Source organism: Vidua macroura, chromosome 9 (assembly GCF_024509145.1).
Source record: "Vidua macroura isolate BioBank_ID:100142 chromosome 9, ASM2450914v1, whole genome shotgun sequence".
Lineage (NCBI taxonomy): Eukaryota > Metazoa > Chordata > Aves > Passeriformes > Viduidae > Vidua > Vidua macroura.
The window spans coordinates 28841212-28858885 of NC_071579.1; the positions used below are offsets into that span (position 1 = coordinate 28841212).

Here is a 17674-nt window from a genome sequence, read left to right on the forward strand (position 1 = left end):
ATGACTACGATCTATCAAAATATCTTTTCATGACAGGTAAAGATCAAGAACCTACGGGGGGGGATGGTAACAGGATGGCTGGTGGGGTTCCCTGGTTTGTAAATTTAAAGTGACGAATTTAGTGCTAGTGAAGGATGAGGGATTAAACAATTGCACAAGCTGGATATTTGAGTTATCTACAATACTGGTACAGTGCAGAGGCCCTGCAGCCCTTTCAGCTCAGCATCCCAGCCACGACAAGGACGATCACAGGACGAGACAAACCAGAATCTGCTTTTATTCATGAGCAAAAGTAAGACAGAGGTCCGTGGTGATGGCCCAGACACCAGAATTCCAGCCTCATTCCCTCGGCACCTATTTGTGAGTGATCTGCTTCCTACAAATGTGATCCTCTGAGACACCAATCTCTTCTTTCCTCTGTGTTTCACCCCATTACTGGAAATGCACTGATGGCACTAAACCTCCAATGTCTGTGATGAACCAAAACTGGGTTTGTGGTTCCATGTGCAGGACAAAACCCCCCAAAAAAAGCAGCTGAGGAAAAAAGTAGCACCACTGTGCAAATCAGGAAAATATTCTGACAGAAGCGTCCTCCAGAAACGCTTTTACCTCTGCTTTTAATCCTGAAACACTCGATCCACCAGGTCTTAAATTATCTCCTCCAGTTGGAAAACTTGATCTTCCAATGGGAAAATAAGATTTGCTACAAAGCTGTTTGCACATGACTAAGGAACAAGCATCAGATGACCGTGGATGGGGATAAAATTCTCCTCTCTGCAGGTTCATTAGGTCTATCCACAGCTAATTTCTCATTCACATACATTCTGCAATGCACATTTCTCTAATTTCTCTAATTCAAAACAAAAGAATGGGATTGTGTTGTAAGATTTGGTTGCACATACCAACAATCACCACCAGTTATTCTGCCTTCTAAACCATTTTCAGCTTATAACAGAGATGAAAGAAAGCAAAACATTTATAACTCCAGGCCTATTTTAATCATGACAAAAATGTAAATCCTAATGTGTCAATTTAAAAACAAAATCTGCACAATAACCCTAAAAACTGATTAATCCTTTGATTTCTTTAACCTTTTTTTCTTTTTTTTTTCTTCTTTTTTTTTTTCCTTTTTAGTGTTAAACCACTAAATTCAATATACTGTAACTGCATAGGAACATCAGGAAAACACATTTGACCTGTATAACAATTCTCTGTAGGGCAAAAATATATAGATTCTTTATGAAAATCATGTGCTAAACATATGAACCCAAACACTGCACTTTTTGCTTCATAAATGTAAAAAAAGGAAGTTTTAAATTCTTTTTGTTCTGCGTGTAAACAGTTGGATGACTTCTATGCAGAGGTTCAAAGGAATGTCAATGGAAAGTGATCTCTTGTAAGTGGAATTATGTCCGTGTGATAATGCTAGACCATAAAATCATGTGTTCCCATTAATTTCACTAGTTGCTGACAAGCTGACTGCTTTTGGCAAATGCACTTGAGCTTCAGCCCATTATTGTTAAGCATGTGAAAAAACATATGTGATGTGAGAACCACAAACTGGGTTTGCCACACCTCCCAAGCACTGCAACTTGCTACCTTCTCTACTGTGTAATGGCATTAGTAAAAGAATTTTCATAACATTTATATTTACAAAAAAAAATGGCAATTTTCATTCGAACTCCTTAAAGCCATTTCCCCTTAAACATTTAAAGAGTTTAACAGTAAGATTTTTTTTTCAAGTTATAAAATAAAAATCCCATTTGATTTTTTTTCTGATGTACAAAAAGTGATAAAGATGAACAATTCTGATCACAGAGTCAGTTTGTTATTCCAAAATCCATGCCGTCCTTGTCCCATTTGTCAAGTCCGCTTCATCCAAACTCCTAAACCAGAAGCATACCAGTATTATTTGGCAAATGATTTTTTTTTTCATCAAAAATGGCACACAGAGAAGAAAACACTTGTCTGCATAGCATTACAGCAGCAAGATACTGAAGAAATAAAAATATTCCTTTTCTGCACTTTTGTTTAGAGTTTCCTAGGAAATACTGACTCTTTTGTCTTTCCTCCGTGGGACTCGATGTCCTTTCTCTACCCACAACATGAGTATTCCAACAGAAAGCAGCATTTCTTCCTCACGATGTGCTAGAACTTAAAGGTCCATTTGGCAACATTTTCAGTCAAGGATGGACAAACAACTGAGTTCTGTTCTGTGGTTTCAAGTTGGGAATCATTTCCGCAGGAGGCGTTTCGCTGTTAGATCTGTCACTCATACAAAACTACAGAGTAAGAAATACATTTAAAAAAAAAATTAAAAAAAAGAAAAAAAAAAAGGACACCACCAGTATTTTGTTGTTGTTTTTAAATATGTCTACATAGGGGAAAAAAAAAGGGTCAGGATCAGCCTGATGTAAATGAAGATGAAAAACATGTCACCGTGACATAAAAAGTGCCGAGTCGTGCCCCCAAGGCTGTTGGATGATAATGCCACTGCTACATACAGACTCTGCTTTTTGCTGAAAAGGAGAAAAAAAGGAATGTCTAACACCCAATACATTTCAGATGCTCGTTATTTGTAGGTGGCACACAGAAGGTGACAAATGTTTAAAAGAAGACCGAGGAGTAGGATTTCCTAGTCCGGATACCCACCACTTGTGGGGACGGGGCTGCACTCGTGGTATGAGAAGCAGGGAGAGTTTTTGTTTTGTGCTGCCATAGGAATCTGCCATTGGTTGCCAAAAAAACACATCAGGAACACTCGTAGAGCCAGTCCAGGAGGGCAAACTCTCTCCTTTGTCAGACAAAATCAATCAGAAAAAAGCTTGAAAGCCAAAGGCCCGCCAGGTTGTTGGGTTTCGTTTGAGTCTTGGAGCACCACAAGCCTGCAACAATGCTATTTCTTAGGTCTGTTAATCTGCGCGTAGAGAGGTTCTGCTTCCTGGGGACAACAAAAATAAAATGAGCAGAGATGTCTCCAGAGAGCATTTTCAGAACATTTTTACAACATCTGCTCGAGAGCAGCGATACCTTGTGAGTCAAAACCCACAGGAAGTGTTTGCTTTCTGTGCTGCCTTCTGCGCCTGATCGTGGCACCCCCGTTTAGTGGTGAAGAAAATGGGAATTATTTCAGAAAATGGGTGTTTTCTCTCCATTTCCTCCCCCAGCATTGGCCATGCACTGACCCTCACTGCCGGGCATGGACATATGAAGGAATTAAATGATAATTTATAGGGCTACATGTTTGGAAGTTCAGAGGCCGGAATTGCAGCCCGTGTACAAGGCTGAGTTTCCCCCCAGCAGCACAAGAGCAGAACATAACTGTGGGTTTTGCACAAGTCAGGAGAAAACCACTTGCAAACAGAAACTGCCACGGAAAGCTGAGCTAATGAAGCTGTGATGGGATTTAAAACAACATGAGTTGCCCATGAAGAACGAGGAGCGCCAGCCCTGCACAGTTGGATTAGGAGTCTGTGGAACCATTAGTACAATCCTTAAAGCTGGGAGGAAAGCATGTCAACTGGTTAACAGATACTTTCTTGGGAATCCCCTGGATGTGGGAGGGGGGAAAAGCTGCCGTGTTCTTCAGCTGTTGCTTCATAGATGACACACCCTGTGCTTTCTTAACACTGTGTTCATCTCAGCCGAGGTGGGTAGCAAACCATCCGTGGGCCCTGGAATCCACTCTACTTCATTTCCAGAAACTAATTTATTAAATTAAGAATGACATCTAAAAAAGGAACAAGACAGGCAGAAAGGCTAATTAATGCCACACTGCATTAACTCTCCACAGCTTAATAAATATTCAAATACCACACCACAACGTTGAATTTAACCAAGGTAGAATCAACTCGTGTTACAGCAGCAGAGGCAGGAGCTGACTTTTGAGAAAAAAAAAAAAAAAACCCCAGAAGGCTGGCAAATCACTGGGCACTGAGCAGCACAGACAGGCCTGCCAGGGGATGGCACAGGATTTTAATCACTGTTTGTCAAAGTGATGCTGGGGATGAGGAGAACAGCCTCAAGGTGGATGCACAGGGTGCTCTGTGCTCAGGGTGCCTGGCCAGTGCTCCAGGCTCTGCCCCATCCCAGTGCCCTGTCCTGCCTTAGAGTGCAGGAACACACAACAAATCCAAAATATGACCTGTTTCCTCCGTGCCAAGGGAATTTGTCTCTTATTCCCCAAAACTGCTGCATTTCTGGAGCTTGCAGACAATGCTTCCCCACCCGCTGCCCACGTGGAGCCCTGAGTACACTACAAGCACTGTAAGTGAGAGAAACCCTCTGGAGTGATTAAATAAATGCTGCTGAAATTATCCCCAGCAAGAAGCAAATAGATTTTGTGACCTTGAAAAACTGAAGCTAATCAAAGGAGATGACTGAGAGTAAATAGCTGCTTTTCACTCACTGTGAGTTAAGTCTACCTATGCCAATATTCACGTGCAGGCTTGAAGCTGGCAGAATGATCTATCACAGCTAGTTCAGAGAAAATCTGTACTAATTAATGTGTGAACCTGACACACACCAGGCCATTCTTCAGGCAGTTGCTGAACCTAAGGTCATTGCAAAGGGAAGTGAAAAGGAAGGAGGAGAAGAAAAGGAGAGGGAGGGAGAACATCCCTTTGGAACAAAAGATGTCAGTTTTTCAAACGCCTTCAGGGAAAAAAGGAGCTTTTCAAAATGTCAAGTCTGCTTGTTAGAGCTGTCCTCAAATATCCTTCAGATATGCAGAACTGCTGAAGTAACAGGTGTCCTAAGGTGTCACTGCACTGCACACCCTTGGAAGAGGAGGAGGAGGAGCTCCTCAGCAGCAGCAGCACTTCCAACAAGCACGAGACAGCCTTTACAGTGAGAAACTTCTTTGATTCATACCCAACACATTTATCTGTACAAACACCTGATGTGGCAAAGGCCTGCATTTCCCACTGATTTGAATAATTTCTGTTCCAGCAGACCAGAGCATTTTGCATGAAAAGTGTGCTCTTGCTTCTTCCCTTCAGTTGATTTCTCACTTCAGATGCCTAAACGAGAAATTCATTGCAGCAATTGTGTGCAGTCTTCCCAGTCAAAGGGTTTTGGTCAATGCCTGGGATTTGTTTTCTAGCCTTGTTTTGAGCCAATTCAAGCATGCTTTTAGCCCAACAATGCAAATGGTGTCTGTAAAATATTGGTACTCAAGAGGACAAAAGAGAGCCGAAAGGGACAGGAAAGAGGCAAAAGGAGAGTTGAGTGCTGTTGACTTCATGGACAGCTCCTCCCACAGTGCCAGGCACTATTTTGGAGGGTCTTGAAAGCAGAAATAACCCCCATTTTTTACATAATCCACACAAAAGTCACAGGGCATGTTATGAAAAGGCAGGTGAGCATTAACTCTTCTCACAGCATCTCACCAGCATTTTCTGCCTTCTACTTCTACCACTGCATTAGGAACAGACGCAGAGGGAAGAAAAGGAAAGAACTGGTCTTTGTCAGAACAAAAAGAGGAACAAATAAAATAGCAGACAAAGCTTCTAATTCACATAAACCCCTCGAATCTTACAGTGCTCTCCTTGCTGAACTGGCCCAGAATCACTTCTGATGTGCTTTCATCAATCCACAGGGAGAAACCAAAACAAGAACTGGAAACACCTTTTTTTTTGCTGCTGTATTCCAGAAATACTTCATGCTGCAAATAATTTTATCCTTCCCATTTTAAAGGGGACAAGACAGCAGCAAACACCATTTCTGGTGTAGTCCACTACTGTGTGAGGCAGCAAGGGTGCTAATGCTTTAGAATAACATTATGCTAGAAGTAAATTTGCATCCCATTTGAAGATACTAACACCTGCTCCCCAGCAGAACTAATCACTGGAGAGCATCTCCTGAAAGACTCAGCACCCACTCGGGCTTGCAGGGGTGAAGTAACTCCCAAAACATAACTGTGGGCTAGGAAGAAACTATTTTTACCCTGGCAGCCCTTCGATCACTGCGAGGCACCTGCTCCATGCAGAGCTGCAGGCAAGATGTTCTCAGCTGAGGAGGTGAGGCCTGCACAGATTTCCATGCCCTTTACAGCCACTTTTACTCCTGGGTGACTGATCAGAAAGGGCAGGCTCAAATGATAAAGAGTTTCATGAAATAAGTGTGCTGGAGAGCCACACAAAATGAGCATCTTGTGCTGGGGATGCAAGTGAAGGGGGGTGGGAGTGCGAAGCGTCTTCTCTGTTTTTTTGCATGCTGACCATAGAAAAATAGGACAGAGTAAAGTTGGCAAGCGGGGTTGAAATTAAATATCTTTGGTGATAAGACAGGTCATTCCTATTGCCCCATTAACAGCCAGTTTTTATTTATTACTTATTATTACTTACTAGTATTTGGTTATTTTTCTTACAGCCTCCGTTAGCAGCATAAATACAGCAACACTCTAGTTCAGGATTATGCCTCTGTTCTTACCATAAACCCACCTGGGAATATCTCCTAGTCTCAAATATCCAGTTTAATTATTAGCATTCTAAAAATCTCTGCCATTTTAGTAGCAAGATGGATGCTGTACATCCATGAAATGAAAACGCAGTGACAACTACTCACAAAGATGAACCTGCCCCATATCTTAGTCCTGATATAAAAATGAACTGCAGCCAAGAAACACTGATTATTTCTGGGCCCCTCTCCCAAAACAGTAGCCACACAATTACTTCCATCTCCAGATCTGTCATCCACATATCCTTCCATCTACATATCTGTCAATTCTCCTTTGTAACAATCGAACCTGATGGCCAATTTGAAGCAAATTGTTCAGAAGTCTCAAAGATGCTAAATTTTCACAAGTAGATTTTTGAAATCAGTTGTCGTGCAGAAGACAGGGAACTTTTAAATGACCTCATCACAGAGGAAACGAGGAAAGCTTGTCCCTAAATTGAATTGTTATTTTGCAAATCAGCAAGAACACAGCTCTAGAGAAGCTACAAAGAACACTGTCTCTTGTTTAGAGGAAGAAGTTGCAGAAATGGAAGGGTACAAGGTGACTTCAGCTGGGCTGGTGACACTGAAGAGGTGAGAAGCCCTTGTATGAGCTGGCCACATGACAATGGACAGCTTGAAGGAGAATGCAGCAGCAGAGATGAGGGCAAACCTGCAGGATGCCCCTGTTCACAGAGCAGCCTGAATTTCTCTGCTCATGCCCCTCCATATTTCTGGGAAATAGGAACTGAGCAGGAGATCTGAAATGTTAATTTTAGGATTTCTCTGCAGTGAAGCAGGACGTCCCAACCTGTGGTCCCCTTCCAAAGACACAACACTACTTCTCTCAGGCTCCCAACCCTGCTCAGCCCTCTGTCTTTAGCTAGAGAATGACAGTTTTAGAGCCTACAGCAAGAACAGGTCACCTGTAATTAGGAATTTCTCTTTGGACTTTATCCAGTTCTGACTGAGCCAGGTGAAAGACTGGAACAGATCCTGCAAATACAGCCTTTAGTACTTTGAGCTTATTTGGAGTCCTGGTGCAACAGAAGCAAGAGGAGGATGCAGACTCAGCTTGATATTCCCTCCTGAGGCTCACTAAGCTCCCAGGTAACCCAAGCCTTTGTCCATAAATTGCTGTTTTCTCTCCACTTCCTAAAACCAGCCCAAATAAAAGAGTTACAGCAGCCCATCCCGGAGCTGACTAAGATTTTTAGGAAGATTTATCACCAAGCACAGCACTTGCTCCAAGATGGATGATGGCAGTGGGCCACCAAAGCACCACCAAAAGCTGATAGACAAATATTCCAATGAACTGTTGCTCTCCTGACAGCACTGATGGCATTGTGAAGGCTGTGACACGTTCTGAGCTCTCCTAATTGTCTGCACACATTTCTCAGAACAACTGAAGAATTTTTTTTTCAGGGAGATACGCTCTAGCCACAAATGTTTTGAAGGTTTCTTGAGAATCTCTCATGAATGATTGCCAGTGCAAGTTTAGAGCTGGGCAGCAGCTCAATAGAGCTGCGTTTGCTCCTCTGTTCAAACTCCCTGCTTTAATGTAAAATGTCAACAATAAGAAAGTTTAAGACATTTGGTAGGATCAGAGCTAAGAAACAGTTCTTTCCCTCTCTCTCCTTTCACCACAGTGACTCCCCACATAATCTAAAGACAGCAGCGGGGATTAAACATAAATAATCTGAAGGCGGCAGTCATCTTATTCTGTGTTTTCTTCACCCCTTCTGTCCTCAACAGCATGCATGAACAAAGGGGAAACAACCAAATACAATAAACAGCTCTGCAAAGAGTTAATGTCATTTTACCTGTGGAAGTTGGGCCTTTCTGCTTCTTATCTTTAACCATAAAGGGACAAAAATGTAATATATCCATAAAATGTCACAATTATCTACTAAGAGCTCATAGCTATTTCTGGAAGGGTGACTTCTAGAAACAGCTGTTTCTGGAAGGATGAGGATTTTGAGAGCTGAAGTAGAAGATTGCAAAAGGAGGAGAGGAAAAATAGGAGAAGAGAAGACTGTAACTAGATGGTAATTTAGAGTATCAGAAGGAATCAAGAAAACAAATTGCTGTGGTACCTTGAAAGATCAGAGTACAAAAAACCGGGCAGGTGGATATTCTGAATACATCAAGATAAATAAAGATATGGTATAGGCAGAGCTGATTTCAGAGATCTGGGGACAGACAGATTTGACATTTCTGCACACAATGCTCTGTTCCTGAGAGGTCCATTCAGCTGAGTTGTGACTGTGCAGTTCCTGGGGTAAGAACCACGTTCTAAGGAGCGAAGTAATCTCCCATCTAAGCCACAAAAGTGGCTTTTATGCAGACTGTGATTCTTTTGCACGACATGTTTCTCCCCATTAAGTTTCTCTCCAAATGCAGAGCTCAATACACAACTCCACAGTAAGTCCTGAATTGATAATTTTCCATGGAGATTAGACTTCCCGTTGCTCTGACGACACCAGGCTTCAGAATTAGCTGGGCTGGCTTTGGGAAGTGGATTTCCTACAGACTGCTGCTGAATGGCTCTGCACACAGGCACAATGATATTAGTGGAACTTCACTGGAGAGAGGCTTTCTTTTTTGTTCAGCTTCCTGTTCCTGCCTACAGCTCTCAGGAATTACTGTAATACGATAATCAGGAACATTAGTTAACGTTTCCCAGCATATATTTCTGAGAATTATGCATATTTGATGCGAGGCTGTACAGGGATTAACTAAAAATGCAGCAAAACCATATGCAATCACTGGTAATACACTGTCCTGGTAGCTCTGAATTGCAGAACCACCCTGACTGTGATAAACCATAATAAACAGATGTATGTGGGTTTCCAGAGTGTGGGACTCAGATAAAAGGGCAAATCCTCTTTCATGATGTAGGGAAGAACTCTTGGAGTGGTCTGAAGCTGGGATAGCTGGGGATGTCAGTGCTGGCCAAGGTCAGGCAAAGGCACAGCCAAATTATCAAGTGGCACCATCCATCTGCAGCAGCAGCTCTCACTGGAGTAAATAATGAATCTTCTTGCTGGAGCAGCTCACCCCAGCTTGACTTTCTCCTCGCCCTGTCACTTCTGGACTCAAGGAGACACAAAGCTTAATGCTACTTCTGCTGCAGCCCCAGGAGCTGAGCAGGGGTGAAGCTACAGAGAGGGGAGATGCCCTCTCACAGCACCACATGTTATTAAGAGAGAACCTCATTATTCCCAAGTGCATCAAAGCTAAGTTACTGTAAGGTTTTTTAAAATCATATTTAATGCACAAAGTAAACTGACTCCTAATGAAACTATTAATTTTGAGCTGAAACTAAACTGAGGATGGGTAAGCCACTGGCAAACACAGTGGAATTTTTTGTACAAAAATGGGAAGGGTTCTCCCACTGCTCTGGATTTGCTCCAGGAGCTCTGTGCTCTAGGAGCTCTGTGCTGGAGCACAGAAGTCGTATCAGATCATGTATTTGGGCAATACCAAACAGGAGTGGCAGACGGGGAGAAGATAATGAAACATATTCTTCAAACAGCAACACTAGAGAGTATTTGGATGGAATAACAACGCTCAGCACTCATAAAACTTTGTAGCTTCACTGTTTTTTTGGCAAAATATATTTACTGTATTGAAACAAATCACAGAACATTCACAGGCAGCCACATTTTCTACGTGTTCTGTAACACAAAGGATGAACAGATCATCTTTCCCGTCTGGCTGGGTTTAAATGACTTACATTGATGAATAATTTTTAAAACATCAGTATGCCAATGGTAATATGAATGATGATAATTTTCAGATGTTTTTAATTTGCAGTTGGAGATAAAAATACACAAACCCATTTCAATATTTTTTACATGCAGATAATAAACGTGCTTCTTCTACTGATTATCCCATTGATTTAGGGTAGAGACATTCATGTATCATGACATAATTTTATTTAATGATTGTTATGTCTATGGGTAAGATGTCTTATTCCATTTAATATGTTACATCTGACTGAAGGCCAGGGTGGCTTTGATTAAAAAAATGCTCGGCCTAACATGTTGTTAGTAATGGCTCTGTTTCCCTATTTGCCCTCAGAATTTGAACACAAAGTAATGTAAGTCTACATTTCTTTAAAGCATGCAGCTGAAACACACATATTTGCATAAGCTGCAACACTGAGTGAATGGCAAAAGCCATGCAAACCACCAAGCACGAGGAATGCACTGCGGAGGATGGAGAGGTAAAACAGAAGAGATGTAAAGGAAAAAAAAAAAAAAATAAACCATGCATCCATGAAAGCAATGGCAGGCACTGGTGGAAGAGTAAGTGAACACCTCAAGGTGTAGAGAAAAAAAGGACAGATACCTACCCCAACCTGTGCTATCTAGCTACCGACCTGTGGACTTATAGTATCACCAGTTGGCTCACCAAAGGGATCACTGTTGGAGGAGGCCTGAGACCCATCAGGCTAGAATACAAGAACATAACACCTTTTTTTCTCAACAATAGAAAGTGAAAAGTCAACACGAGGTTATTTTCATGCTGTGGGCATAACAAGTACATCCTATCTCATGAAAACCAGAGAGTGAGGCCTCGCCGCTCTCCAAAGCCGTAGCGGTTTCCTACAGCTGCTGCAGGCACCAAAGGACCTCGCCAGTTCCTGCTGGAGCCCAGGCAGGAGCTGCCACAGACTTCAGAAGGTACTGGATCAGGCCAACCAGAACTGCAAAAGGCCCTGAAAGCCATGAAAGAGAGTCCAAGCTTGGGTTATTTTGCACTTTTTGTTGTACCGACCCCCTCTTGCCTTTGGCTCCCTCCCTAAGACACCTGGTGATTTACAGTCATTGCTTGGATAACATTTCTTGCTTTGGTCCATAAAGGCAAAGAAATCACATACTGAGGGCCAGGACATTGAGGAACATAGCTAGGCAAGCAACTGGGATGCAAGAATGTGCAAGACAACATCAACCATCATCTTTTAACACACAAACTCTCACATCTTTCTCTGCAGCCTCAGCATGTTTGTTTTGCCCCAGGCTTCCTTACCATGAGTGAAGTGTCTGCTGTTGTGCTAAAGAGGACATTGGATACATCTAACATGTACAGCCTTACATATGAACTCTGGGTTTGGTTCCTTGTATGCAGCGTTAGTGCACATCAGCAGAAATGCCGTGCTATCAGCTGTCAAACCCAAAGCAGGACGGGAATTCTGGCTGCAGCTCCCCCATAAGCACCACCCAGCCCTACTGGAAAAGTTGTTTCTGACACTACAGAACAACATTTAATCAGCCTTTATCTTTTCTAGTTCAAAGGAGACAATGAGGATTTAGAAACCTCCTTGCTACTCACAGCCTCTGGCTCCTCACTTTTGCTTGGGCTTTCAAACCCCTCTTCAAAGAGGTCGTCTGCAGCAGGGTCACTCGTATGAGATGCTGATGATTTTGATGGAGAACTCTGTCGGGGTGCAGGGGTTGGAGCTAAACAAGGATTAAGGCAACAGCAACAATTATTCTGCTGATTTCTTCAAAAAGACAGCACAAAATTTGCTCATGCTTTTACATCCCTCAACTTTCACCACCCCTGAGAATCATTCTCTAACGAGGAGCTGCAGGAGGTAAACTTGAGCACAGTTGTCATTATCAATCCCATGTGCTTGATTTCATTTGGAAACTTCCAGATTAAGTTTGGCTGCATCTGGCCTATGTCTTTATGAACCTGGGAGACACTGCTACATTACATCAGGAATGTGTGAGCTGCCTGTCCTGTGGCAGGTAAGTGAAACAGGTCTCTGACTGACCCCTGGTGAATCTCATGAATTCTTCTTCTCAGCAATCTGCAAATCCCCCATCACCATGCTATGAACATCATAAGCTCATTTTACAGCTCTTCAATGAATTTCCCCAGGTGTCCAATGTGTCAAATACCCATCCCCTAATTTCTGGGAAGTATGGACGGGAAATAAGTGAAACCAATTGTAAGGTTGAATGCCATGGGCTTCTGCCAACAAGCTTGCATGTTCCCATCACAAAACAAATACTACAACATTTAATTTTAGAAATTAAATTTCAGACTGTAGCTATATGGGCTGTTCATTTTTATGACCTCTGAAATTCCTCTCTGATATTTTCCTTTATGGCTGGAACACATTTCTTAAGCCAGAGCATGCATGAAGGTTCTCAGAATCTGGGTTAGAATTTAAAAAGAAATGGAAGTGCTTTGAGGAGCAGTCATGTCTGAGGAGAGGGATGGCTGAAAGCACATAAATACTCACGTGAATTTGTAGATGGTGTCGTGGAAGTCACAGGAGTCAAATTTAACTGAGAGATGTCAAAGTCATCACAATCATCTGCTTCCTGTGCCATCCCAACTTTGTTAAAGTAACTTGAGAAGGCCTCTGAGGTACAACTGAGGGAAGGCTGATCTGGTTTTCTTGATGGCACTGGTGGAGGCTGAGCCATCTGGAAATCTTTGAACATTTCTTTTCCCATTTTCTGTCTGGGCCTGTCTGTCTGCGGACTCGATCTGTTGGAATCGCTCGTGGGAGGGACGGTGGCTATAGGAGCAATGGTACCTTGAAACATGGCTGCTTGTAAAGGCAAAACAGTTTGTGTTGGCATGAAGGCAGCGGGCTGGAACTGGCCAGCCACGGATGGCCACGGCTGCTGGGTGGGAGGAAAGATGCCGGGCTGGCCCCACGCGATGGGCTGTCCTCCCTGCATCACCTGAGCGACTGGAGGCTGGGCACCCATGGCCAGCTGCTGCTGAACAAGTGGTTGCTGTCCCCAGAAGGAGGGCAGGACAGCTCCCATGGCAACATAACCTTCAGGGAATAAAGAGAGCAGGAGGGGGGGGGGAACAAACGGGATGGAAGATTTTAATGGAGCTGTGGAGAGCACGCAGGATAAATAAATCAGAAACGTGCAGAGCTGCACCAGTGATCCCAGAGCTGCAGCACACTCGGAAAGAAAACTGAGAACACTGAATTCACATCACTGCACAAGTACAGACACAACCACAGGCTGGTGGACTCTGCAAAGCAATCATCTCAAATTGCATCGTAATGCTGCTACTACTGCTGCTAATAAAAAAATCCAACCCAGATGATTTCAGATTAAAACCCTCACACTTGGTTATTACCCAATTACTTGAGAACATCAAAAAGATCTTGAGCTTCTGCTGCACTAAATACCTATTAACAACAAACTGCTTCAGGTATTAGGCTAACATAACCCCCTCCAGCTGAGGAGGAAATTAATGATTAAAACCAAAATTATAATTGCTTCCTGTCAGACCTGAAGCCTCCTTTAAAGCTACCAAGGGTTCGACTCTGTAGGAATTATAGGATCAGGTGCTTTTTTATTTACAACAACAACAAAGCGCTCTGAAACGAAAACTCCTGTAAAACATTTTACAAATTGAACTACCTAACATAATTATGTTCCACTGACACAAGTACTGTGCTTTACAGATATGCTGTTTCACATTTAAATTCAATACTTACCACTAATACTTTGCATAATGTAACTTCTCTCTCAATTTTAATACTGCTATAGCTTTAAAACTTGTTTCCAGCCTGAGTGTTTCCTCAGCCCTCCTGTATCTTTTCCTCTTTCCCTTATTTCTAGGCTGTTTTGTAATCACAAACATAAGGGTGGCTGCAATATTATATAGGGAAAAGCCCGAAACTCAATAAAATTAAGAAATAAGGAACTGAACTTTGAGAGACCTAGTTCCTGAGTGATGGAAGGAGCTCAGACACATTTCCATTCCAACAGACATCCAGGATGGATTCTCCAGACGTTCTTTGATCTCGTCCCCGCTGTGACCCCATCCCGGCAGAGAAGGTTTCATCTGACATTATCCCCAGACACTTCACTGCCACTGTAACCTGCCTCAGCTGCAGTGGCTGATCTGGTGCCATCAGAGGAGGTAACCAATTAGAAAGTCACTGCTGAATGACTCAAGGCACTCCTCCTCCTCTTCCTCATCCTCCTTTCCTTCCCTAAGTGGGGCTGAGAGCACCAGGAGAGATCAGCCATCAAACCACAGTGTCTGTGCAGAATGCACCCAGCTTTTGAATTCTGTCCTCTAGACTTCCCTGAGGAACCCAGGGAAGTCTAGAGGACACTGCAGGCTTTGACAAAGTGGAATACCTTTGAAGTGCAATCAAATTCTCAGCCTCTGTTTACTGGAGACAGCAGAGGATACTCACTGCTACCACAGAACCCCCAAAATTTAAACTAAATGCTGTTTCTTCTCTTGCTCCTGTACCTAGAAGTTCTGTTATCCAGATGGCTGAACTGTGCTTGAACTCCCAGTGACTTTTTTGGCTTCTGCTTTATAAAATGTAAGCAAATTCAAACTCATGCACTCCCTGCTTGTTAAAGACCTGCTTTGCCTTGCCCTGACCTCAAAAGCCTTCCCCACTTCCACCCTGCTAAAATCAATGCCCCGAGTACTGAAATGCAAACCAGAGCTGGCCACTGATCCCCAAATCTGATTCCAGACTTTAATTCCAGTGCATTCCTTACCTGAGGGTACGGCAGCAGTGCTGAAAGGTACAGAACCAAACATGTCTGTACTAGCAGGGAGTGACTGGGATGAAGATGGGATAAAGGCATCACCTGGAGTAGCAGGAGTCTGCAGGGAGACAGGCAGAAAACACAAGGGTGATGTATCAGCTGCAGCTTCTGCTGCACACTGCCATCACATCACCTGGAGCTCTAAAAATCAAGGCTGGGAATGAAGAACGAGAAAGAAGAAAGAATGGGAAGATGTAGAAGGAAAGAAGCAATAGAAATAAAAGTATTAGAATTTGCTGGGGATGGGAGAAAAAGAAAGAAATGGAGAAACTTTCTATCAGATGAAAAAAATCAAGGTGAAATTTGCCTGGAATACTTCACAACCAAAATATTGACATAATTTCTTTCTCCAGAACACACAGACTTGTGATTTTAGATATTAGGTGACAAAAGGGAAAGGCAGTGACCAAGGCATTAACTTTAAAGTTATTATTAATAGTTAAGGTAAATGAAATATCTACAGGATTTATGGAAAACTGAAAAAATATTGCTTCTAATTAACCAACAGGACCAAATTCATAGGTCTGCATTAAAGGAGAAGCCAAATCCAATGGAGTATGCTGAGGATGAGCAGCAAGGGCTTTGAACATCTAGTCCCAGACATGATCCAGAATATACTGGAGATCTGAGGCTCCTGACCTCACAGCACCTGAATTTTTTTCAGTATATTCACACTTCCCTACAGCTTGATGCAAGGCTCAAAAGCTCTATATGAAATTTTTTTATCATCTTATACTGCTGAAAAACATGTTGAGACATTATTTTTTGCCCTTAAAAATACATCCAGCCTTTTCTCTCTGTGTCTTTACTTCCCTCCTTTAATAGCAGTTCTGGGATCTGTGCTTGGTGCATCCAGACACATGAAATATGAGGCTGTAACTGGGTCTTCTGCAGTGCAGTGAGAGTGCAGTGAAGCACTTCCCTCTGACAAAAGCCAGGGAAGAAGATCTGCAGCTCAGTTTGCACACTATGTGACTCTTAACAGCAGAGCAGAAAAATAAAAATCAAAGGTATTTTTGCACATTGTCATGAAGCAGCGACTGCACATTCAATTTACTTCACTTCTGTTTTCCTGCAACCTAAAAACTACTTTGAAATCCTCCCCACTGGACACAAACTGTAGATGTGCTCAATAAATGTGCTGAAAATGGCATGCAGGGAAAAACACAGTGCAGTTTCCCTGGGTACTCACTGGGGGAGAGGTTACATCAGGAGGAGTGGACATGTCCCCAAAAAGCTCTAGTTGGGTAACAGCCTGTAAAGAGAAAAAAAAAAAAATCCATTTGAGGAGAAGAAACTGTGAGTTAAGCAGTTGCAACTTGTAAAGTTATCTGGTAACAGCAAACAAGATAAACCTCCCCTAAGTCCTGCAGGCTTCAACTGTGAAATTCCACATGGAGGAAGCACACAGGCTCAAGCTGTGTGATTTTAATATTGCTAATGGACCCAAACAGCCAACAACTCCTATAAAACAATTCTGTAGGGAATTCTCCAAAATGAAAAAAAAAATGAATAAAACATGAAACAACTATCCAGGACAGGACTGGATGCATTAGTGCTCTGCCTTTAACATCAGTGAGCTCCAAGCATGATTTATGTCCAGTCCTTTTCCCTGGCTCCTCTCCTAAACCCTCACTTCAAGGTCTCAGAGCATGGCAGCAGCACGTGGAGTGCCAGCAGGATACAGAAGGGAAGGGCTTTTAAAGTGCTGCCTGATTCCCCCTTGCCCATGGGACAGGTGTGACCTGGATAAGTGGACTTGAAGGAGGATGCACAACTGGGTTATTGCAAGTTTGTGGCTCTACATTTAATTCTTGTTAGAAATATTTCCTCAGGACGCCCTTCACTGGGAGCTCAAAACAGGCCACCCATGCAGGCCTGGCTAACTGGACCAGAAGAGAAAACACTTCATTATAAAGAAGCCACTTGAGTGGCTGCATAATCAAAGCTCCTTCACATGTTCTAGAGCAACTGTACTCCCTCCCACCCACCTGCAAGTGAGTTCAGCTGGAGTTCAGGGATGTTAAAGCACAGATCCCTCAGAGCTCTGCAGGAAACCTAAACCCCATCCACCACCCTTATCAGGGTGGTTATACTGGGAAGCTTTGGTGAGAGCCCAGAACCTCTCCTTCTCACTTCTTTCTCACTGGCTTTCCCAGTATCACACCCACAGAATGTGGGAAGGCACAATTCTCATGATGAACAAGATTTAACACAAATCTTAGTTTAGAGCTCACTGAAGCTCTTCCCTATCTTAGGCACATAAACCTTGGATCCTCCTATCACACACACAGGTTTGACATTCAGTTGAGTCTCGTCCTGCAAAAGCAGCCCCTGAATGCTTTGGACAGTAACCAGGCTGGCAGGTCAGGCTTTACAGCCCTCCAAGAGACCAAGATCACCCCAAGATTTTTTCCTGCCTTTAAAAATTATTCCATTACAAATTATCCCTTAAGGAGTAAGACTACACACATCAGAAGTTTATACTTTTTTTTTTTTTTCCCAATCCAGCCTCTATTCCCACACATAATAGCAACACCACAATCACTTAGAACTGGAATTTGTCTAAGCAGCTTTGTTGATTCTCAGCTTCATGTCATGAACCTGAGGGATGAATTATCTCATGTTTTCTCATACCATGTTTTATATTAAAAAGATCACAT

At 42.8% G+C, this 17674-nt stretch overlaps 1 protein-coding gene across 3 annotated transcripts in view; it reads right to left on the reverse strand.

Moving 5' to 3' along the window:
- Positions 1-256: 256 nt before the first annotated feature.
- The window catches only part of DAB1 (DAB adaptor protein 1), a 143660-nt gene continuing 126242 nt past the window's right edge, over positions 257-17674 (reverse strand). For 2 of the 3 annotated variants that reach the window (XM_053985430.1, XM_053985428.1), the window contains 6 exons: positions 16204-16266; positions 14961-15069; positions 12701-13249; positions 11779-11906; positions 10799-10897; positions 257-2941 (listed from right to left, as the gene is read on the reverse strand). In XM_053985430.1, coding sequence (XP_053841405.1) covers positions 10814-10897; positions 11779-11906; positions 12701-13249; positions 14961-15069; positions 16204-16266 — 933 coding nt within the window. In that variant the 3' untranslated portion in view covers positions 257-2941; positions 10799-10813. The remainder of the gene's footprint in view (positions 2942-10798; positions 10898-11778; positions 11907-12700; positions 13250-14960; positions 15070-16203; positions 16267-17674) is intronic. The other variant, XM_053985429.1, reaches the window with a different exon arrangement.